Source organism: Monodelphis domestica, chromosome 3, assembly GCF_027887165.1.
Source record: "Monodelphis domestica isolate mMonDom1 chromosome 3, mMonDom1.pri, whole genome shotgun sequence".
Lineage (NCBI taxonomy): Eukaryota > Metazoa > Chordata > Mammalia > Didelphimorphia > Didelphidae > Monodelphis > Monodelphis domestica.
The window spans coordinates 170,230,203-170,254,495 of NC_077229.1; the positions used below are offsets into that span (position 1 = coordinate 170,230,203).

The 24,293-nt window shown below is 37.7% G+C and overlaps 1 protein-coding gene across 1 annotated transcript in view; it reads left to right on the top strand.

Annotated features, from left to right (window-relative positions):
- The window catches only part of SNX31 (sorting nexin 31), a 92,601-nt gene that overhangs the window by 68,181 nt on the left and 127 nt on the right, over window positions 1-24,293 (top strand). The window contains exons 10-14 of the mRNA XM_056823258.1: window positions 4,750-4,953; window positions 5,938-6,057; window positions 11,476-11,553; window positions 22,227-22,286; window positions 24,258-24,293. The exon at window positions 24,258-24,293 is cut by the window's right edge and continues 127 nt beyond it. Coding sequence (XP_056679236.1) covers window positions 4,750-4,953; window positions 5,938-6,057; window positions 11,476-11,553; window positions 22,227-22,286; window positions 24,258-24,293 — 498 coding nt within the window. The remainder of the gene's footprint in view (window positions 1-4,749; window positions 4,954-5,937; window positions 6,058-11,475; window positions 11,554-22,226; window positions 22,287-24,257) is intronic.

Consider the following 24,293-nt stretch of genomic DNA (forward strand, 5'->3'; position numbering starts at 1 on the left):
AAGTTAAGTAACTTACCCTGGGTCACACAGTGGTTGAGATAGGATTTGAACCCAAGGTTTCCTAATTCCAAATTTGATTTCCCTATCTATTAACACATGCTCATGTCATCTGAAAAGCTTGTATGTAAATCTTATCATGTTTGAAGTAAAAGATGAGACCTCATTATTTATTAGTCAGCTAGGTGGTGCAGTGAGTAAAGTACCTGGCCTGGGGGAGTTCCATTGTGACCTCAGACACTTACTAGCTGTGTGACCTTGGGCAAGGCACTTAATCCTTTTTGCCTCAATTTCCTCATCTGTAAAATGAGCTGAAGTAGGAAATAACAAACCACTCCAGTATCTCTGCCAAGAAAATCCCAAAAGGAGTCATAACGAGTGGGATAGGACTCAAATAATTGAACAACAATGCTATTTATAGGAATCCTAGATGAATCCTGGTGTATTCAGAAGAATTCTCTTAAAATTCAAATAATTACCCTTTGATTAGGCTGTTTTATGGGTTATGATTTTTATATATGGGTGTGCTTTAAGAAATCCAAGTAGAGAAAATTTGCTCATGAAATGGTAACATTTTCCAGCCAAGGCTTACTTAACACTGTACAGAGTGACATTTCTCTGGGAACCTTCCAAAGCAAAGCCCTCCAAAGTAGGTCAGATTCAGAGAGGGCCTGTATTAAGGAGTCCTCTTTCCTTTAGCAACCACAGAGTTAACTGGGCACTCCACAGGTGGCCAATGGAATGGTCTGCCCCTTTCTAGGTTGGAAGAGCCATTAGGAAAAGTAAAGATACAGGATTCTCTGGAGCTTCTGTAATTGAAATGAGCATATTTTTTTTAATGTTTATAAAGATATTTTGAAGGATAATTTGGTTACTGAATAAATTCTGTCCTCCAGACTGCCCTGTCAGTGACCACCACCCTGTTGTTTTCTCTTTTTAAAAACTCTTTTACTTATTTTTTCAAGTTTTGACATCTTTTTCTTTTACTTCAGATTCTTTTTTTTAAACTGTCACTTTCTGTCCTAATGACAATTCTAGGGCTGGGCAAATGGGGTTAAGTGATTTGCCAAAGGTCACACATCTAGGAAGTGTCTAAAGTCAGATTTGAACCCAGGCCTGGTGCTCTGTCTACTATGCCACCAAACTGCCTTGATTCATTTCTTTTCTCAATTTTTCAAAAAATCTTATTTTGAATTTAAGTCAAAAAGTTTGACATTTCATACATATAGTAGAACAAAAAAAGAATTATTTTTGAAAATGAAATTTCAATTCATGTGGCTTACTTTTAAGAAAAGTATTTAATGAATTCAATGCAACTTTTACAATTGCTCCACTTGTCTATGCTTCCTTTAGACCTCCTTCTCTTTTCTTCTATGGATTTCAAAAATGTTCTAATGGCCCTCTTTTTTTCCTGTTTGTATCAGTATTGCTAGTCCTCCCCCTCTTCCCCACCCCTCTCAACTGAAAACAGAAAAGGAAAAAAAAAACAAAATTCTTTCAACAAATAAGTCAAGCCAAGTCAAATAAATCCACACAGTGACCATGTCCAAAAATGTAAGTTTCAGATTCACTTCCAAATATATCCCTCCCCTCTCCCCTGCTCAGCAAATCTTTCCCTGTCAAAGATAATTTTAAAAATTAGTTCAATAAAACCATCCAACACATTGACTACGTCTGACAACATTCCACACTCTTAGTCCCCGTCATTTCAACAAAAAGGGGAAAATGTGTTTTCTCATCTCTTTGGGGGAAGTAAGCTTATACCATGCTCAACTTTATTTGTCCTTTACATGTACACTGTTGTAATCATAGTATATCCTGGCTTGTTGGTTTTTTAAACACCCTTACCTTCTGTCTTAGAATTGATATTAAATAACAATTCTAAGGCAGAAGAGCAGTAAGGGCTAGGCAATTGGGGTCAAGTGACTTGCCCAGAATCGCACACCTAGGAAGTGTCTGAAGCCAGATTTGAATCAGATCCTTCCAACTCCAGGATTGGCACACTATCACTCGACCACCAACTTAAACCTAACACCTTCCCCTCCCCCCTCCCCAATTTCAATTTTTGAGTCACTTAGAGGCTGAGGAAGGTGAAAGAGAAGATGAAGCTTTAGCGGGACAAATCTTTGCAAAGCAAATTTCTATGGGGACAAGTAGTCTTATGGAGAGGATATATGTAAACCAGCATTTTATAAGTTTGGTTTCTTTTCCCCCAGTGTTCCTTTATTGCGTTCAACTATCACAAGAAAGGTTAATCTGTCTCTCCCCCTTTCTCTCACTCTGTCTCTCTCTCTCTCTCTCTCTCTCTCTCTCTCTTTCATTTCCTTCCCTTCTCCCTTTATCTTCTTCCTCTTCCTCTTCTTTCTACTTTTCTCTTTCCCTTTCATTCCCCCCTCCTCTCTCTTCTCTTCTCTCTCTCTCTCTCTCTCTCTCTCTCTCTCTCTCTCTCACACACACACACACACACACACAAAGGCAGATACATTCAATTTGGGGAAGAAGGGAAGAGAACAGAGTAAATAAGATAGAATGCCCAAAGGTTGAGACTTACTGGTGATTGAGCAAGTGTAGGATAAGAGGAAGAATTCGTTTTTTTTTTAAAGGAAAAAAAAATCTCTATAAGGCAGATAGCTTGCTCAAGATAGAGCTATATAAATTCTACAGCTTCCAGAGCATTTCTAAACAAGATATTCCTCTTCCCTGTTAGCCAAAAGTGCTCTCTCTCTTATTTTTCAGGTGTCATTTTTCCATAAAGTCCAGGTAAGTCAGGCAATCCACTGAACCACCTGGCTCTCCCCTATAAATGTATTTTTATATACCAACACACATATGTGTTTATGTAGATATCTATATATAGATATTTATATCCATAAACAAATATTTATTAAGTAGCTACTGTATCCAGGACACCATTATGTTACATGCTTAAGGGTTCAAGATGAAATAAAATATGGATGTTACCTTTGGGGGAACTTGCAACCTAATAGTTCCTTTAAAAGCTGAACTTTTTGACTAGATTGACTGATAGATAGATAGATAGATTGAATATGCCTTTCACAAGTAGATTATGAGATCTCTCTCTCTCTCTGTGTCTTTGTCTATATCTGTATCTGTCTGGCTTTCTATTTCTATAACCTGCTTCTCTGCTAAGTGATACCACCATGATCTAAAGTTGCCTTGTAGTATGAGTGTGCTAGTCAGAGGTTTAATGGCTGGCTTTGTGTTTGTATGTATGTGGAATATATACAAAACCCACTTTAAGTTTAGTCTGCATTAACAGTATTTCCTCTATCACTTCCTAAGTTTGGATGACCAGCAAAACAAAGCTTCAAGTCCCAATTTGTAGCCTATTTTGGAGATATAAATGTTCACACTGAAAATGTAACAGTTTGGTTTTCTCAAGCTAGTATGATCTGACTCCACCATATCCTTGCCATGCTGGTAGGGGAAAATAAATAAAATGTTTTATTAGCCCAAAAGAAATTAAAAATTTTCTCTGGTATAAAATTTCACCCTCAGTCCTCTCAAAGGGTGGAATTTTAACTTTTTTTTTCATTTTTTTCTCCTAGGTTAAGCTTTTCTCAGGGGAATTCTATCTCTGCCTTTGTGATGCTACACAGGACCTTACTTGTTAGAGCCCAAGAAAACAGCAGCGTTTTTGTAGACTTGGCAAATAAGCATCTGAAAATTCATTGATCTAGACTCACCTTTAGGTGCCTATAAACTTGTCCTCTCATAGGAGGGAAATAAGTGGAAGATGTTAGTTATGAATGTATTTTTAAAAATCTGTGCTGTTCAGAAGCAGCGAAGTGGCGTAAGTAGATAAGAGCCAGGCTTGAAGTCAGGAAGATCTGTGTTCAAATTTGACCTCAGATTCTTTCTAGCTGTGTGACCCTGAGCAAATCTTAGAGCTGTTATTAGGACAGTATAAGGATTTAAAAAGAAAATCTACATATTCAGAAGAAGACATTTTTACTTGTGGTATTCTTGCTTATCTTTCAAATATATCCACCAACATCAATTAGCTTCTATTTCAAATGGTCTCTTACTTATTTATATTTCCTTCTTCTCTTAAGGGACCCAGACTCATAGACCTGTCTTAGAATCCCACCTCTGAAATTCAGAAATCCATCCACTTTCTGATCCTGTTTTCTCATCAGCAAAACAGGAATAATAATGAGGGTGCCCACCTTTTAGGATTGTGGCAAGTATAAATAAAGCAATGTATATAAAGCACTTACAAACCTTTTTTTTTTTTTACACAAAGCACTAAGTATAAGGCAGCTGTTATTTTTGTTTTTTAACTTTTTTCCATGGTTACATGATTCATGTTGTCTCTCTTCCCTTCTTCCTTCCCCCTGCCAGAGCTAACAAGCAATTTCACTGGATTACATGTATATTATCACTCGAATCCTATTTCCACATTACCATTTTTATAAAAGAGAAATCTTTTAAAACCAAACCCCCCAATCCTGTACCCATATAAACAAGTGATAAATCCTTTTTTCCTCTGGATTTCTACTCCCACAGTTCTTTCTCTGGATGTGGATAGCGTTCTTTCTCATAAGACTCTCGGGATTGTCCGGGATCCCTGCATTGCTATTAGTAGCAAAGTCTATCACATTCGATTGCCCTATAGTGTTTCAGGTTACTGTGTACAATGTTCTCCTGGTTCTGCTCCTTTCATTCCTCATCTGTTCGTGGAGGTCTGTAAAAGACAGTTGTTGTTACTGTTACTGTCATTTGATGCAGTTTTTGGAGCTGGCCCAGAAGGTGCAGCACTATGGATACATGCAGCTTGATTCCTGCGCCTGTGACTACCCAGAGCCTGGCTGTGTGGCTACTTTAGCGGTGGGCAACAATGAAATCAGCTGCTACTTTAAGTTGCCTAGCAATCAGACCCAAGAAGTTAACTTCAAGATGAGCCGGATAAAGTCATGGCAGGTCACTTTCCTTGTAAGTACCTTTTAGGCACCTTAATTGCAAGCTAAAAATGTTAGAAAGAGTTTTCACATGTAATTGGGGGGAAATTTATATTAAATTTTAAAATTATAAGTCAATAAACAGAGGTGGGAGATGGACATGAAGGTGGCCAGTTTCACTGTATCTGAGAGTACACTAGGAGATAGGTCTTGGTGATGTTTGATCATTTTGGATCAACTGGTCATTGTCTGACTCTTTGTGACCCCATTGGGGTTTTCTTGGCAAAGATACTGAAGTGCTCTGCCATTTTCTTTCTTCGACTCATTTTACAGATGAGAAACTGAGGCAACAGTTAAGTGACTTGCCCAGGGTCACACAGGTTAAGTGTCTGAAGCCAGATTTGAATTCAGAAAGATGATGTCTTCCTGACTTCAACTTGACACCCTGATCCATTGCACAACCTAGCTGCCCGAGGAGTAAGATACTGAAGACTAAAGAAGTAGGAGAGGAGACCAGTTTATATAATAATGAAAAGTTATCTGGCAACAAAACTAAATATACTCCTGTTACTCTACTTGCTGGAGGTCCAACAGAAATCCTTGCTCTCTCCTTCAAAGCAAACAACAAACTTCTGTATTGCTTTAGGGGAAGTGAAGCCCCTTTTGATTTATCTAAGAAATCCTTTAGTATCCTTTCAGTGACCAACATTATCTACTTTTTTTTTTTAAAGAAAAGCTTTTAAAATCTTAAAAAAAGTCTTCTATCTGAGAATCAATACTAAGTATTAGTTCCAAGGCAGAAGAGTGGTAAGGGCCAGGCAATAGGAGTTAAGTGACTGAGGTCGGATTGGAACCCAGAACCCTCCTCTCTCTAGACCTGGTTCTTAGTCCACTGAGCCACCTAGCTGGCCCCTCTCTGGTCTCTTCTTGAGGAAGCTTTCTCTGTTTATATGACTAACATCTGAAAAAGCAGTTCACCAGGCAGGTGCTGAGCAATTTCATCTTTTGTTTCCTTTAGGGAACTCTGTTAGAAGAAGAGGAAAGTCCCCAGCAAACCCTCAACCAGAACCTGGAGCTCAGGTTTCAGTACAGTGAAGGCAACAACAGTTGGCAGTGGTTCACCATTTACAGCAAACAGGTGAGGATGGAATAGAAGAAAGTGAGGAAAGTTATTGGTTGAAATGTTACTTGCTTCATTAGGGTGAACAAAAGAATAATAATTAGTAGCTTAAATTTAGTGCCTTAAATATTTACAAAGAACTCTATAGAGGACAGCTAAGTGGCTCAGTGGATTGAGAACCAAGCCTGGGTCTGGGGGTCCTGAGTTCAAATCTGACCTCAGACATTTTCTAGCTATGTGACCCTGGGCAAGTCACTTAATCCTGATTGTCTAGCTGTTACCACTACTCTGCTTTGGAACCAATACACACTATTAATTCTAAGACAGACGGTAAGGGCTTAAAAAAAAAAAGAGCTTTACAGATACTACTAACCTCAAAGAATTGTTGGAGGACAGATTAAGAAAATGTAAATTATTGGTAAGCACTGTGGAAAGGGTGCTGGATTTGTAATCAAAGAACCTGGGTTCAAATCTTGGCTTAACTTCTTAATACCTGTTTGACCCTGGGACAAGTTACTTCATTTATATAAGCCTCAGATTCCTTTCCTATAAAATGAGAGGTTTGGATGAAATGATCTCTGAGATTCCTTGTAGGTCTAAGTCTATGGTCCTATAAATTTTGTTATCCCCACATTGCAAGTGAAGAAACTGAGGCACAGAGAGGTAAAGTCAGTTCCCCAATGTCACTGATCCAAACCAAGCATGGCTTTCAAACTGAAGTTGTACAAGATGCCACAATGAGAGGGTCAGGAGAGACCTATGTCTTTCTGTGGAATTGGTAGCAGGACTATATTTCTGTTTTCTAGAGCCTTTTAATTCTCTATAAGCCATCTGGAATCTCAGACAAATTATATCAGGGGTAAAGTTCACATTGAATAAACTAGGACCATGGAGAAGGTTTGATCAGGGGTACATGCTGTATTTGGGCAAAGCCTGAAGAGTGTAGGTGTCACTCTATTGCAAATAATAATAATATGGAAATAGGTTTTGAACAATGATACATGTAAAACCCAGTGGAATTGCTCATTGGCTACAGGAGAGGTAAGGGAGGAGGGGAGGGAAAGGACATGAATCATGGAAAAATAGTCTAAACTAATTAAATAAATAAATCTTTTTTTAAAAGGAGCATAGGTGTCCCAGGGCCCCACTTAGGTCTTTTCCATTATTGTCTATTTGCTGTTGGAAGGAAATGAGATACTTATAGGTGTTATGATTAAAATTAATATATTTACCAGTTATTTTTCATAAAGTTTATTAATAGAAAAGGTACATAAGCATAAAGTCTCTGCCTTACTCTAAGTTCTCAGACCACATGTCGTCTATTCTCCATGAATCTTTCTCTCTCCCTCACCTCTCCCTTCCAGCCAGCTGACTGCCAAAAAAGATCTAGGTGAGCTCCACCTACTTACTTTCATTGACTTTCAGGGCATAACTCTGGGGCAACCCTGGCATGTAAAGAATGTTGAGGGACTGCTTCAGCTACTAAGGAGGGGGAGGGGGTAAGATCCCCTCAACACTTAGGTCATTCATCAGTTAACAAAAAGATGCTTACTTAGTCATAGTATAGAAAAGATATTCAACAAGACACTGAATCTCTCAGCTTGGGTAAACATTGGCTTCTTGCTATGGAAATCCATATGGACAGAAGGTCAGGGAATGGTGACTCTTAAGACATTGGGACATCTGCCAAGTATGAAGGGCCTTGATTCCTTTTGATGGCCTCAGGTGACCAGGAAGCTATATCACCAAGACCCAAAGACTCCCAGGATGCTTCCTCAATTGCGTTATGGCTTGAGCTTAAGCCTACTAGGTTACTCAAGACTCTGGGAATAGCTTTCCCTTTAGCAGGAAAGGGAAACCCTAGTATCCATCCTAGTATTTAGATCTAATTTGGGATCCTCACCTTTCCTTTTCTGAAGATTTTTTCAGGGAACAAAGATTATTCTTTTCTTTTTCTTAAACACTTTGTCTTAAGACAGAAGGACCAGGGCTAGGCAAATGGGGTCAAATGACTTGCCTGGGGTCATACAGCTAGAAAGTGTCTGAAGTCAGATTTGAACCCAGGTCCTCCCAATCCCAGGTCAGGCTGTCTATCTGCTGAGACACCTAGCTACCTCTCCCTACGGGTATTCTTTCAGGAGAGATATGAACTAAAAGATGAACAAAAATCTGCATATACTACACTCATTTGCAAAACTTCATGGGAGTCCTCAAATTTTTGAAAAGTTATCATGTGGAAGAAGGATTATGCTTGTTGTTCTTGGCCCCAGAAGATGAAGCTAGGAGCAGTAGATTGGGAGTGATGGTAAGGTGGTTAGAGGGGAAAATTTCCAAATAATTCATGCTATCCAAAAATTCATTCACTCATCCAACAAATATTTATGGAATGGGCTTGCTTGGAGGTAGTTAATTCCCTGTTGCTGGAAGTCCTCCAGCAGAGACTGGGTGATCACTTGTCTGGAATGTTGTAGGAGGGTGTTAATGCTTCGGATGGCACTTGAGCCACATAAGCTTCAAAGGCTCATCTAACTCAAAAATTCTATTGTCCGGCCCAACCGAAATATATCTTCTTTCAATATATTTTTATTTTTTCAGTTACATGTAGAAATAGTTTTTGTCAATTGTTTTTTTACATCTTAAAATTCAGATTAGCTCCCTTCCTTTCCTCTCCCCAACTCCTCAAGGTGGTAAAAAGTCTGACATAGATTATACTCATACTTTCATGGAAAACATATCTGAATATATATGTATTTTAAACCAAACCTTGAATAAAATTTCCTCTCAAACTAGTGAATCTGATGGAGCTTACATCAAACCTATGTTTTCTAAAGCTCTTGAAATAGAACATTAAACATATCTTTGGATTAATTTCCATTTGGCTTGTTCCCCTGGTTTTCATACCTCAGCCAGGAGGAATGTTTTGGCCCCCCCATGGGACTCCAAGCTTCTTTCCAGGGCTAGCACTGGTCATGAGAATGAAGGAATACATACAGAAGTCCTTCAAAAAGTATAAACACTAGACAGAAATGGAAAGTAAAAAAAAATAGAATATACCTAAAAGATGAAATGCTCTTGAAGAAAGGGTAAGAGGATTAACTGAGAGAGACAGAGACTTTGCAGTAAAACCACCACCATGGAATACTACAGCAGTAGATATGTTTTATTATGATTTTTTATTCCATTGGCAAATGAATTAAGTCAGCACAGGAGATTATACCAAACATTTTTCCTTAAATGATTCTAAATCAGGGCTATATATTTCCTTTGAAGTGGTGGGGTTACTGACACACTACAACATTTCTTGCTTCAGAGAATTGGAAAGGACCCTCATGATACTCTGAGCTCCTTAATGGCAAGGACAATTACTGTCCTGTGTATCCACAGAGATTAAGTACAATACCTGATGCATAGTAGGCACTTAATAAATATTTGTGACTTGTCCTTTGGGATCATTTTACAGAAGAGAAAGCTAAGACTTAGAAAGGAGAAGAGACTTGTTCAAGGTTACAAAACTAATTAGTAGTTGCACTGGGGCTCAAACCCAAGAGTTCTGATTCTAAGCTCAGTACTCTTCCCATTACACCCATCTGCCTCATGGAGCAGCAGAAACATGGGCATGTGTACAGTCAATCCAAATGAAGGCTGAGCTTTAAATCTTTCCTCAGTCACTGGAAAGAAATCTTACTTTAATATTTTCCCCCTGCAGGAACGTATAATGACTTGGGAACTAAATGTAGTTAAGGTTAATGCTATGATAGAATTTTGTGTCTTTTGAACATTTCATCAATCTCTTTTCTCCCAGAAATCTGATCTTAATAGAAAGTGTTGAGGAAGGGAGGAAGTGAGGAGATAGAGGATGTCTTCATGTATCATATTCTCATGAAAATCAAGGATGATATTTGAAAAGTGAAAAAGGATTGGTGTGTAAAGTGGTTCAACTTCAATCTCTGCAAAGATATTAGGACAGATGATTTATTTGTAAAGCCGTGAATGAGCTTTTAAAAGTCTCTATCCTTTAGTAAAGGCATTTTAGGCAGTGGGAAGTGAGCAGGCAAGGAAAATATTTTGGGGGTAATGGAGGCCTTTCCTTTCCCTCTGAAGTCTAGCCCTGATGACAAAGTTATTTTAAGGTCTCAGTTGTGGCCACATTGGAGGGGAAGAGACTGCTAGAAAGGATGTAGAACATTCGATTGTCCCACTTTCCTCCCTTCCCTGTTCCCTAAAACTTGAAGACTTGGAGTATTCAAAGACCATTTCACTGTGTCTCCATAGTTCCTTGAAGTAGTCCACAATGATAAGGTCAAGAGTTACCAATGTATTGAGCCAAACAACAGAATGTTCTTGGGTACACTGTGTACAAGGATGGGGGCATTGGAGTAATAATGAAGAGGACTGGAGTGATGGGATTGAGTAGGCAGAACGAGGAAACCCCAGGAGTTTTGGAATAAGACCCAGGATGTATGCATACCTATGACCAGAAAAGGGGGTAGGCTCCTCATGGAGTCAGGAATAATGATGGATATAGCCCATGTACTCCATTGGTACCTATAGAAAGTCACGTCTTAAGGAAAGACCCCAAGACAATGAATGAATTCACTGTGGAGGATTTATGGAAGGAAATGGACAAGAATTCCACATACTTATGTGTGTTATAAGAGAAAGATATGTCTCAGTCATAAAAGGTAGCCCTAGAAGGAACTTTAGAAATTATTTAATCTAAGCCCTTCATCTTACATGGCTGAAAAGAGGAAACTGAGGCTCAGTGGTAAGGTGATTTATATACAGTCACATAACTATTCTGTAGTGAGGGGATGATTGAGTAGAGGGTGAAATGAGGGGAAATTATGGCCCCTGACACTTATAACCACTGGAGACAACCAAAAGAAGAAAAAAAAACCCAGAAAGATAAATTTCAGTTGGGCAAAAGTGATAACAGGATATTAATATGAAGTATAACAGCTTACCAGTACTGCCTAATTACCATGCAAAACAATAGCTTTTATGTGCCAGATTGTTAAAGGGAAATATGATTTAATTACAATAGTAGACAAGATGTGTTGTTCTTTGTGGTCCATGTAACAGATCTGCCTGCTGTCACAGCACACTCATCTATATTTCTATAGTTTAAAAAATAAGAAACATTTTTAGTCAGATGTCTGGGAAGTCGGGGGAGTTTAAGGAGCGCAGTAATGTAAGATTAACTGCCTTTTTCATCTGTCATTGGATTTTTGACTGCGAGTATTTTTGTATTAAGCATATTTTGGCATACTTGATGTTAAATCAAAATTTTCTGGAAATCTTAAGAAAAAATCTCTTCTGGGAAAAATAATATTCAAATTGAGACCAACATCTGTATTGTGGTTCAGAGAAAGGGAGAGAATTTATGGTTTAGTCATTTTATTGAACGAAAGATATTTTATTTATGGACTTTTGTAGGCTTTTTTGCTGAGTAGCTGCTTGAAAAAGATGATAACAGAGAAAATGATGAAGTTAGCTGCAGAAAATCCAGAAATGGTAAGTATTTTTCCTCTGGACATTTTTATTTTCATTTGCAAATGGTACTGCCAGACCAAACTAGAGTTCAAAGACCTTGATGACCATCCAGATGGAGAGAGAGGCCCAAGGTACATGGGCCACACACAAATGGGATCTTTCTCCTCTCTCTCTTTGGATCTTGTTGGGCACAGTCTGACAGAATCATAAAAATTAAAAAGAAAAAAGAAAGAAAAACCCAACTGTCTTTAAGATTCAAACCTATGTTTTTTTCTTTCTTTTTTTTTTTAACAGTACCTTCTGTCTTAGAATCAATACTGTATACTGGTTCCAAGGCAGGAGAATGATAAGGACTAGGCAATGAGGGTTAAGTGACTTGCCCAGGGTCACACAGCTGGGAAGTGTCTGAGGTCAGATTTGAACCCAGGACCTCCCATCTCTGGGCCTGGCTCTTAATCTACTCAGGCACCCAGCTGGCCCCCTACATTTTCTTAAGAAAGAAAAGTAGTCACATTTGGTTTGCTAAGAGTACTTTAGCCCTCCAAATTCCAAATTATTTTTCCTTTCCTATCCAAAGCCTAAGGCAAATTTTTGTTTGTTTGTTTGTTTGTTTTTGACAATGGCATGTAAGTATAAAGGACATGTATGTCCCAGAAGGTTTTAGGGAAGGTCTTTGTCTGGAGAGGCAAACCTTTTCCTTAGACTGCCCAGAGATGGAGCTGCTTCAAAGGCTTCTGGGGGGTTGATACAGATTTCTTTTAGAAGCCCAAAGTTAGGTGAACGATAAGATAATGATGATAGATAGTATTTCTATAGTTCCTACTACAGGACAAGTACTCTGCCAAGAGCTTCACAAATATTATCTCATTTGATCCTCACAACAACCCTGGGAGGCAGATGCTATTATTTTCCCCATTTTACAACTGAAGAAACTGAGACAAGTAGAGGTGAGGTGACTTTCTCAAAGCCAGCTAGTTATGTCTGAGAATGGATTTGAACTCAGGTATTCTTAACTCCAGGCCCAGTGCTCCAATCATTGTGCTAGATAGGTAGACAGACAGACAGACAGATAGATAGATAGATGGATCGATGAATAAATAGATGGAAGGAAGGAAAAAAGGAAGGAAGGAAGGAGGGAAGGAAGGAATGAGGAGAGAAAGTGACAAACAAAAAAAGATTGTTATTCAGTTGTATTACCCCATTTTGGATTTCCTTGACAAAGATACTAAATGGTTTGCTTATTTTACAAATGAGGAAACTGAGGCAAACAGGGTAAAGTGACTTGCTCAGGATTATGCAGCTAGTCAGTGTCTGAGGCTAGATTTGAACTAGTGAAGATGAATCTTCCTGACTCCAAACCCAGTGCTCTATCCACTGTGACACCTAGCTGCCCCAAATATTTATTAAGTGTTTACGATGTATCAAGCATTATGCAGTTCTGAGAGAGTTTCAGATCATAAGCATGACCTGAAAAGTGCTATAAGAAGAGCCAGATACTCTAGGTCCCCAAAGTGGAAATAGAAGTTAGGGGACCTACCTTAAGGAAGATCCCACCCTCCAGGTATTCACAGTCATTGTGCCCAATCAAAAAGCTATCAACTGGATGAAACCTTATGATAAACACTATTCTCTTCATGTACAATTAAACTTCAATTTCCTGGCACATACCTTTTCTAAAAAGTATATTAACACTTATTGAAAGAGATGATTTACCTGCTAAGAATGGATAAGTGTAAAAAATTTCTTATTTCAATTAATTTGGAATCATTCTGGCATCCTTATTATTTTGAACAAAAATATAATTTTTTAAAATATCCTAATTAAGATGACTTGAGATGACTGCTGTTTAGTTGGCAGTTGTATACAAATTATCTTTGTAGAACTTCACACCGATTTTCCCTAAATATGCTACATTATCTACAAACTTTTTGTCCAGATTTAATGAATTGTAAAAGGACTCACCTTTTAATTTAGCACTGATTTTTTAGACTTGTATTGCCTCCTATGTTTCTGAAGGAATTGCTCTTTTACTGATGCTTATTTTCTTTCCTTGAGTATTTTCTTCCTTGAGGAAAACAAGTTCATGGGTTCAGCTCATAAAAGATGGGAAGCTTCTAGTGTATAAGGTCAGATATAGTAAGATAGCTATGTAAGAAAGAAGCCAATTAAGCTAACAAAAGGATCAAGGAAGCTTATTTTAAAAGAGTAATAAAATCCAACCTCCCTAGAAGGATGGAGCACTTAGTTTCAAACTTTTTTTTTTTTAAGCCATTAACCGAAGTAGACCCCATTAAGAGGAAAAGTACTTTCACATCTGGCTGAATGTTGGCTCCTTGATGATGCCGGAAATACTCACATACTAAATAGCTAAAGAGCATTGTAAACAGAATGGAGATGTTAATGATGTATTTAATTTATTTCTTTTTAGAACTCTGGTTACAATAGCCAACTGGGTTACCAGATTCCTGATATTTACATGTGAGATGAAAGGACTTGTAGGATGCTGTGATTAATTGTATAGTCAGGGGCTTCTAGAGGGCAGGAAGTGTTTGCACAGTGCCTGGCACACTGTTGTAGCTTAACCAGTGTTTGTGGAGTCAAAATAAATTACTGTGTGTTTGGGAATATGGAGGTTATAGTTATGGGAGACTCAATACTGGAGCTTGAAATTTTTAAATCAGAGGACCTGGGTTCTAATTCCAACTCTGCTACTTATTACCAGTGTGACCTTGGGCTAGGCACTTGGCCTTAGTTTCCTCATTTGTAAAATGAGGTAACTGGATTGGATGACTTCTAAAGTTCCTTCAGAATTTAAGTCTAATCTTTAAGCCTGGTCTGAGGGAGGGAGGAAGAGAGCCAGAGAGAAAGACAGACAGACAGACAGACAGACAGAGACAGAGAGAGAGAGAGACAGACAGACAGACAGACAGACAGAGAAACAGAGACAGACAAAGAGAGAGACAGACAGAGACAGACAGACAGAGAGACAAAGAGAGAGAGAGACAGAGAGACAGAAGAAGAGAAAGAGAGAGAACAGGATTCTTGGCGTAGTGAATAGTGTACCAATAGTAAAACAGGATTCAAACACCACTTAACTATAACCACAGGCATGTAATTTAACCTCTCTACGGTTGGTTTTTTTTTTTTTGGCTGTTCATTTTCATTTAAACCCTTACTTTCTGTCCTAGTAACAACACTAACACTGAAGGAAGGGCAAGGGCTAGACAGATTGCTCAGGGTCATCCAGCTGGGAAGTATCTGAAGCCATATTTGAACCCAGGTCCTCCTGATTCCTGGTCTAGCCCTCTACACTTTGTGCTGCCTAGTTACCCTCTATTTTCAAATCTGTAAAATGGAGATGATAATGTTCAAAGGTAGCTAAAATGTATGTAAAATCATTTGCAAGCCTTCAAATACTATAAATACATATGTGTGTGAAGGCATATATACATGACATTTCTTATTGTATACTTACACACACATGTAATTGCTTTGTTTTATCTTAATTGTTGTTGAGTCATGCTCAAACCTTCATGGACCCCAGTGGATTTTCTTGGCAAAGATACGGAAGTAATTTGCTATTTTCTTCTCTGGTATATTAAGGCAACAGGTTATATGACTTGCCCAGGGCGACTCAACTAGTAAGTATCTGAAGCTGAATTTGAACTCAGGTCTGGTGTTCTAGCCATTGAGTCACGTGGCTGCTTCCAAAGTTGTAGACATTTAATGTGTGTAAGTCTTCATTATCTAAAACTTTTCATTTAGTCTCTTCAGCCTATGAGAGATGAGACAAAGTCTCTTAAAAAGTATTTTCCATGGTTTTTATTTTGTGGTGTCCTTCTGAATAGGATCAGAGCCTTATCTATAAGTACCTGGATAGCATGAGAGGCCTGGCAGGGACAGAGCAGATGACACAGTGGACATACTTCTGTCATTATATTATGGTTGTTTCTAATTCCCCAACTTCCATCCTTCTCTTCAAATAAAACCCTTTAATTATTCTAATGGAATTCTAGCCAGATTTGGAGGGACTAAGCAATTTAGTGAAACTAAACCTACAGATTGATAGTTTCCTGTGACTGTATGGCCATAGCTCTTATTCATATCTAGAAAAAAGAACAAAAATTGAAATTCAATTTAAATAAGATCATTAAGAAAAAAAAATCTGTGTTGGTCTTATCCATGTCTTTCCTCCTGGAAATGATCCCTATCTAGCAGTCAGTCAATAATCATTTATTAATCCCCTTCTATGTGCCACTTACTAATCGTGTGATTCTGGGTCATTCATTTAACCCTGTTGACCTCAGTTTCCTCATCTATAAAATGATCTAGGGAAGGAGATGACAAACCACTCTATTATCATTGCCAAGAAAGCCCCTGAAATGACTGAATGATAACTATGTATCCAGCACTATGCTAAGTGCTGAGATACAAATGAGAAAAAAGAAAAATAGTCCTTGCCCTCAAGGAGCTTATAGTCTAATGAAGGAAGACAACACAAAAGGCAAAAGCAGGCTGAAAAACAGGGGTAGGAAGAAGCATGGTGGAAAAGTCAGAGAAATCCAAAGCCATGTGAGAAATGAAATGTTCTAAGCTCCTTAAGTGGACTTTTCAGACTTGGTAGCACCATCCTTCAATCAGAGGGACTGGGGGTGATGCTGATGAGGTAGAGAATAATACTAGGGCTGATGGGATCCTGCTGATGAGGTATTCCCAATAATGAGCTTTCTGGGACATAGTAGAGAAGTCATAGAGGAAATGATTAGCCTTTAGTACAGTGACTTGCACAAAACAACCACTAAATTAATCAAGTCATTTATCTGGCCATTTATTTATTTTACAAACACTGATTCTCATTCTCTCTCTTTCTGCCTCTGTCTGTCTCTCTCTATCTCTGTCTCTCTGTCTCTGTCTCTCTCTCTAGCTCTCTCTCCCCCTCCCTCCCTCCCTCCCTCCCTCCCTCCCTCCCTCCCTCCCTCCCTCTCTCTCTCTCTCTCTCTCTCTCTCTCTCTCTCTCTCTCTCTCTCTCTCTCTCTCTCTCTCTCCCTCTCCCTCTCCCTCTCCCTTCCCTCCCCTAATGAGCCATAAATAAGAAAGAAAAAGAAAATCTCAAGACCATCTTGCATAGTCCAACAAAACAAATTCTCACTTTGGCCACTTCCAAAAAGATATGTCTTATTCTGAGTTTTAAGTATATCACCTTTGTGTCAGGAAGTGGGCACCATACTTCATCTTCAGGCCTTTGGGAATCACTGCACTGATTAGAATTCTAAAGCCTTTCAAAGTTCTTTTTCTTTATAATATTATCCTTCTGTCATTTCACTTTGCATCAGTTCATAAAGGCCTTACCAGAGTTCATTTGGTCATTTCTCATGCCACAATACATTGCATCTACATATAATTTGTTTAATTTATCCCCAGGAGGTGGGGATCCTCTTACATATCTAGGATATGAGACCATTATCAAGAAAACTTGCTGCATAGATATTTTTCCAGTTACCTCTTTCCATCCTAATTCTAACTACATTAGCTTTGTTTCTACAAAAACTTTCAATTTAATTTTGTGTAAATAAAAATGTCCTTCATATCTTCTATGACCTCTATTCTTAATCGAGAATGATCTCTTCCCCTATCCAAAGTTTAGAAAGGTAATTCTTCCAGGCTTTTCTAATGTACTGATAATGCCATCTTTTCTAGCTAAATCATAAATGTATTTGGAGTTTAACTCCATAGTATACATCATAAACTCCAGCTGTATATACATTATAAGATGCTGGTCTTTACCTAATCTACCAGACATCTTTCCAGTTTCCCCAGAACATCTGTTTTTTGTTCTTCTAATATTGAGTTCATACCCAAATAAAACTGGTCATTTAAAAAATGTTTGTTGAATTTAATTGCATCCTACCCTTCTTTGAACTTTCATAACATTGTTACACACTTATTCATTCAACAGATACCACGTATGAAGCATGGTCCTTGTTGTTGTCCAGTTATTTCAGTTGTGACTTCCCATGATCCCATTTGGGGTTTTCTTGGCAAAGGCACTGGAGTAGTTTGCCATTTCCTTCTCCAGATCACTTTACAGATGAGGAAATTGAGGCAAACAAGGTTAAGTGACTTTCCCAAGGTCACACAGCTCATAAGTCTCTGCAGCCAGATTTGACCCAGGACCTTCTCTCAATCTACTGAGCCATCTAGCTGCCTCCTACAATGTATCCGGCTTGGTTTTCCTATTGCCTAGGGGTTTTTGGCTATATTTTTTGGTATAGTTTTGGAATGGAGGAAGTAAAATAATATGATTTATTATTTGACTTCTTGGTCATTACTCTATCTGTTGGGAATTTCAGATTGTGGTTGGAGTAAATATACAGGAGATGGATGATTTGCCTCCCATTCAGGTCCTTTTTAGCCAGAAGTCCTGAAAGCAATTTAATAGAACTCCATTTTCTCCATTTTGCATTATCAGTTATAATTTCAAGATCTTAATGAATTCAGGAGAATTTTTAAAGCAAAAACCAAAGTATACCATACATATATACATGATTAATCCATATTATATATCACATATATGACATAATTGATATAATTAATAAATATGTAATTAGTTATGTATTATATGTAATTAATTAAGATACCTTTGGGTAATACCCCCAAAAGGTAAACTTCAGACTATTTAAGAAGAGATCATTAGGGGGCAGCTGGGTAGCTCAGTAGATTGAGAGCCAGGCCTAGAGATGAGAGGTCCTAGGTTCAAATCTGGCCTCAGATACTTCCCAGCTGTGTGACCCTGGGCAAGTCACTTAACCCCCATTGCCTAGCCCTTACCAATACACAGTATTGACTCCAAGATGGAAGGTAAGGGTTTAAAAAAAAAGAAGAGATGATTAAGTTGGAAGTTGAAGTTAAAAAGTTAAAAGTACTACAGAAAAAACTGAATACATTGATAATTACCCTTATAAATTATCTGTCTCAAGAGTATTGGAATTAGAATTAGAAAAAAGGTAGAAGATCATATCCTAACTGTTCCAAGGCTCCACCAAAAAATTATAAGAAATAAACACAGCTTGCAACATTCTCCTTTAAAACTACATTTTTAGGGGGCATCCAGGTGGCTCAGTGGATTGAAAGCCAGGCCTAGAGACGGGAAGTCCTGGGTTCAAATGTGACCTTGGACACTCCTAGCTGTGTGACCCTGGGCAAGTCACTTGACCCCCATTGCCCAGCCCTTACCACTCTTCTGCCTTGGAACCAATACACAGTATTGACTCTAAGATGGAAAGTTAAGGGCTTAAAAATATATATATTCTTAGAACAATTTTTATTGATTTTTCTTTTTTCACTTTATATTTGTTTTCTTTCCTTTCAAATACCAACTATGAGCTTTCCGGGATAAGGTTACCTTTTTCACTGCTTTATAGTTATCTTATACAGGAATATACTGGTATATGTTTAACATCCAGCTCTCTGAACAAAAAAAATGTACATATGACATACATTTTTTTTTAACCCTTACGTTGTCTTTGAATCAATACCAAGTATTGGTTCCAAGGCAAAAGAGCAGTAAGGGCTATATAATTGGGGTTAAGTGACTTGCCCAGGGTCACACAGCTAGGAATTGTCTAAAGCCACATTTAAACCCCAGGTCCTCCCAACTCCAGGCTTGGATTTCTAACCACTAAGCCTCCTAAATGCCTCCACATAATAAGAACTTAAGAAATGCTTGTTGATCAATAGATTCCCCAAGGAAAAACAGCTAGAGCTTAAACTTGAATTTCAAATAAGCACATCGATCAACACCAATTACTTTAAAAAATAAGTGTTCACTCAGGAAATGCTGAGAACACAAAATTCACATAGATGTATTTAATGGGATAATAGCCCACATTTCAATGGCCTCTGAAGATTAGCAATGTGCTTTACAGACATTTTCCAATCTGGCTCTTCCAATAACCTTATGACTGATGTAGGTATTGTTATCCCCATTTTATAGAAAACTGAGACTCAAAGAAATTTAGTGACTTAGAAGTGTTTGGGGCAGAATTTGCTTGAATTTGACTCTTTCCTGACAACTCAATTATATCATGGTGCTTCTATTTCAACAAAGAAGGGTTGTTCCTTGGGTTTCTCTACTTATAATTTGACTTTTTTTACATATTGAGTTACATTCAAAATGTATAATTGATCCCTATTGAAGCCTAGAATGGATGATTGTATGAACTTAAGAATCAGTCCTAATATCAACACTCACCCCAAATGCTCTTTTTAAAAGTTTGGCTCTTTGTTGGGCAGGTTTATCTAAAGTGGAATATGCTTTTTTTCCCCTCTGGAAAATGGCAAGGAGCACAGTATTCCATTTTTCTGGGTTCCCTCTTAAACTCCCAACTTTCTTTCCTCCTTAGGCAAGGTCAGACCACTGAGAGGGAGAAGTCCAGAAGCTTTTTTTCCCCATTTTTCTAGTCTAAGGGAAGGCAATGAGCACCCATGAAAATTCTTCCTGGAACTATGAAATCATCCAACTTTTTCGGATTAATCCACTCCAGAAAAGGAAAATAGCACAGTTCTATTATCCAGTATTTTATCCAGCAATTAATAATCCAATAATAATAATCCAGTAATTAAAGCTCTGTGCATAAAATCAAAGGATCAATTTTTAGATGGCTAAAAGAAATGGCTAAAATAATAATAATAAAGAATAATAATAAAGAATTGTATAGCATTTTAAGGTTTGCAAAGCACTTTTCAAATACGATCTCATTTGATTCTCACAATAACTCTGGAAGGCAGGTGCTCTTATTATCCCCTCTCCCATTATACAGATGAGGAAACTGAGGCAGACAGCAATTATGTAGTTTGTTCAAGGTTACACAGCTGGCAAGGAATGTCTAGGACTGGATTTGAACTTGGGTTTTCCTGACTCCAGGTCCAGTGCTCTATCCATTGTGCCTAGCTATCTACCTAATGAGTTGGGTTTTTTGGTTATGTTTTTATAAGTTGTTTTGTAATAAACAAGTAATAACACATTTATATAGTGCTTCTAGATTAACAAAACATTTTTCTCACAACAGCCCTGTGAGGTAATTAGTGTAGATATTATCATCCCAGTTTTAAAGATCACAAACTCTGAGTGGTTCAATGACTTCACTGTCCCTACTCAGTGTCTGCCAGCCAGTAACTGAGATAAGATTTGAACTCAAATCTCCGAGATCCAAGATAGACTGTCTCCAAGTCTATCATACAACATCTCAGTTATGTCTCTGAAGAATGGATCTCTTAAGTCTTGGCTGGCTGGCTACAGACAAACCTTAGAAATATGAAAACTCATTCATTTCCCTTCTTCATTTCTCCTCATCAAATTTGTTGTTTTGTTGATTAATCCTGTCCAACTCTCCATGACCCCATTCAGGGTTTTCTTGGCAAAGATATTGGAGCAATTTATCATTTCATTTCACTTTACAGATGAGGAAACTGAGGCAAAGAGGATCAAGTGACTTGCCCAGTGTTACTCAGCTAGGAAATGTCCGAGATTGAATTTGAACTCTAGTCCTCCTAACTCCAGACCCAGTGCTCTATTCACTGCAACACTCAAATATTGATCATTTAAAATTCATTTAAATGTCAAAATAATTGAATATCTAGATAATATTTTAGTGACTGTAATGTTGGTTTTGTTTATTTTTAAAGTGGGCCAGATTATTTAGAAATATAGAATATATAGAAGAACCATCATCTTTGTCTTGGCATTTTCTAAAAGTTTTTAATAAGATAATGTACAAGTGGGGAAGATTTGACCTTACCTGTGATTTCACTGGAAGAGAAAACACCCAGTGAAAACCTCTCTCTAACAATGAAAATCTAAAATGCTCTGCACTTTAAGACCTTAGAGTTACCTGGGGCTTAAAGGGTTAAATGATAGCCAGTATATGTCAGAGTTAGGAGTTGAACCCAGATCACCCTAACTCTAAGACAATTTCTCAATGTATTATGCCCAACTAACTCTCCATATGAAGTTTTCCTTATTTATATAAAGTGCATAGTTCTGGATGCCTGAATAATTTGTTTGGTAGTCACTTCATTCAGATAAATGGATTTCTTAAGCTTTGTCTGACTTTGATTCAACACAGTGAATTTCTTTAGGATTTCTAGATTTCAGATGAATTATGATTCACATAAAATCTTTTTATTTTCTTCTTTCTTTGTCTCTCTCATCTCTCTTTGTCTGTCTTCCTCCCTCCCTTCTTTCTTTCTTTCTTTCTTTCTTTCCTTCCTTCCTTCCTTCCTTCCTTCCTTCCTTCCTTCCTTCCTTCTTTCCTTTCTTTCTTTCTTTCTTTCTTTCTTTCTTTCTTTCTTTCTTTCTTTCTTCTTCTTTCTTTCTTTCTTTCTTTCTTTCTTTCTTTCTTTCTTTCTTTCTTTCTTTCTTTCTTTCTTTCTTTCTTTCTTTCTTTCTTTCTTTCTTTCTTTCTTTCTTTCTTTCATCAACCTAACATAGATCTATATCTTACTCCACCTATTTTTAGGAATTTCTAAATTAGGGGTACATGTCATATTCGTGTGCCACTGCTAGTTGAGAGCTGTGAAAACTATTAAAAAGTTTATTGTGAAGGGAGAAATGTGTCCATTAATTAAATGGATTACTTACTTGTGTGCTAGTTTGCTCTGAGAGATATTGACTAATATTTTACTAATCTATTTAGCAGATTGAAGTTCCCCTGGAACAAGGCAAAAGAAAGAAATCCTACCATCAACAAAGCCAGGTCTGTGAGTGAAATTATGTAACTAATAACCACTAGGATTTGGATTATCTGCCTTTTTAAATAGCATTCAGCCTCCAAAAATACACCGTAAATTCTCCTTCACAAAACATGGTTTTTATTGGCTAGACACTCCTGGAAGGATATATACCACAATGTGGAAATGGAGAATTTTATTATTGCATACTCTGCAGGCAGAAAGTGAAGAGGATGGCCAATAGTTAGTCATTCCATTTAAAAAGCTTTAGTCATTTGGTAGACCCTCACAATGTCCCTGAAATCTCCCTTTGTGACACAGTATCTAAGCATATAAAGTATATTTTATAAATGTTTGTTGAATGAATGATTTATGCTTGTGTTATACAAGATAATGCAGTAATGTTACTCTTGTGAATATTATAATTGTAGGAAACTCCCAGCATGGGAATTTCTTCCAACAACTCAGATCCCAACTAATCTTTGACAAGCAGAGGAGTCCTTGAGAATTGCTTGAAGCTGTAAGAGATGACTTGCCCAGCCAGCAATTGTTAAGAGTTGGGAACTGAACTAAGATCTTCTTAAGTCACATCATTGGATCATAGATTTAAAGTCAGAAGGGACCTCAGCTCATCTAGTCCATCTACTCCTTCATTTTATAGATGAAGGATCTGAGTGAGGTCCAGGGAGACTGATTTTGCCCTAGGTCACCTAGGTACTTAAACATAAGAAACAGCATTTAAACTCAGGTCCTCTGGCTCCAGAACTAGTACCCTTCAGCCCATGAGACTTCCAAGCTGACACAATGCTCTTGTTTAGGTTTGTAAAATGTGCTTTTGAGCATGCCACATCTGTGTTGCAGTTTTCAAAATTAACCCACAAACCCATTCCATTCCTCCCCAAGGTTACCCTACTAAATTCACATAAGCTATACTCTATAAATTAGAAAAAATATTCTAGCAAAAGTAATTGCTTCCGCATTGCCCAGCACACAGCTGCTCAATAAACACTAGAATAAATGGAATGAATGAATGGTTTCAGAATGATGAACTTCTATACTCTAAGGCCTTCTATACTATTAATATTTTTGCTTTGTGATTTTTATGAGCTAGAGGAACACTTCAAGAGATTAAGCTCTGCTTCCATTTAGATTAATCTTTTACTGCTACATAACAGAGAGTTCCCATTATTTGGATTTTGTTGATACCATCAATTTGGCTTTGCATTGGCTTGGAGGCATCAATTTTGTCTGGGTCTTAAAAATATTAATCTCATGTTGTTTTTCCCTTTGATATGTGTTTCTACAATTATCATATGGTAGAATTGGCCCTTCTCCATACTTTCTATGACTCCACCTCCTCCCCTAATACATGAACACATATCTAGGTAGCATCAAAATGAAGGGCATGGGATCATAAAAGCATAAGAGACACCAGCTCCAAATCACAAGTGATGGTGACAGTTTCTTGAGGAATAACAGTTCTAATATAGCACACCTGCCTCCCAGTGTTTTGAGATAAATATTCCTACAATAATTAATTGAGATTTCAGATAAGTAAAAATGGGGGACATTCCTGGTTCCATGAAATTAGATTTGTGTAAACTAAGATGAACCTTTTAGTGAATGGTGTGTAATGTGGGTTAATACCCTTTGAAGACATATTTTTAAATTCATATAATGACTTAATGACATATGTGTGCCCACATGCCTAGGAAAAAGAATGGTAGAAGAAAGTAAAGTGGGAGCCCATTAGCCATGGTGGGAATAGAAGGCCACAAGAGAAGTGGGAGAGCAGGCAATGCCTCATTTTTCATAGCTCCTTCAGATTCAGGCAATATGGCACCATCCAAATCATGAGAATAGGGAAAAGATCCCCACTTCCAAAAAAGTAATTTTTCTTTGCCATTTTTTATGTTGTTTTGAAACCCTTAGAAAATTTGCTGTAGTTCTTGCTTTCTTGGTGAATCCTTTCTCTGACAAAAGTAATCTATTTGCAGACAAACTCTTTTGATTTTCCACTAAGAAAAGGCAAG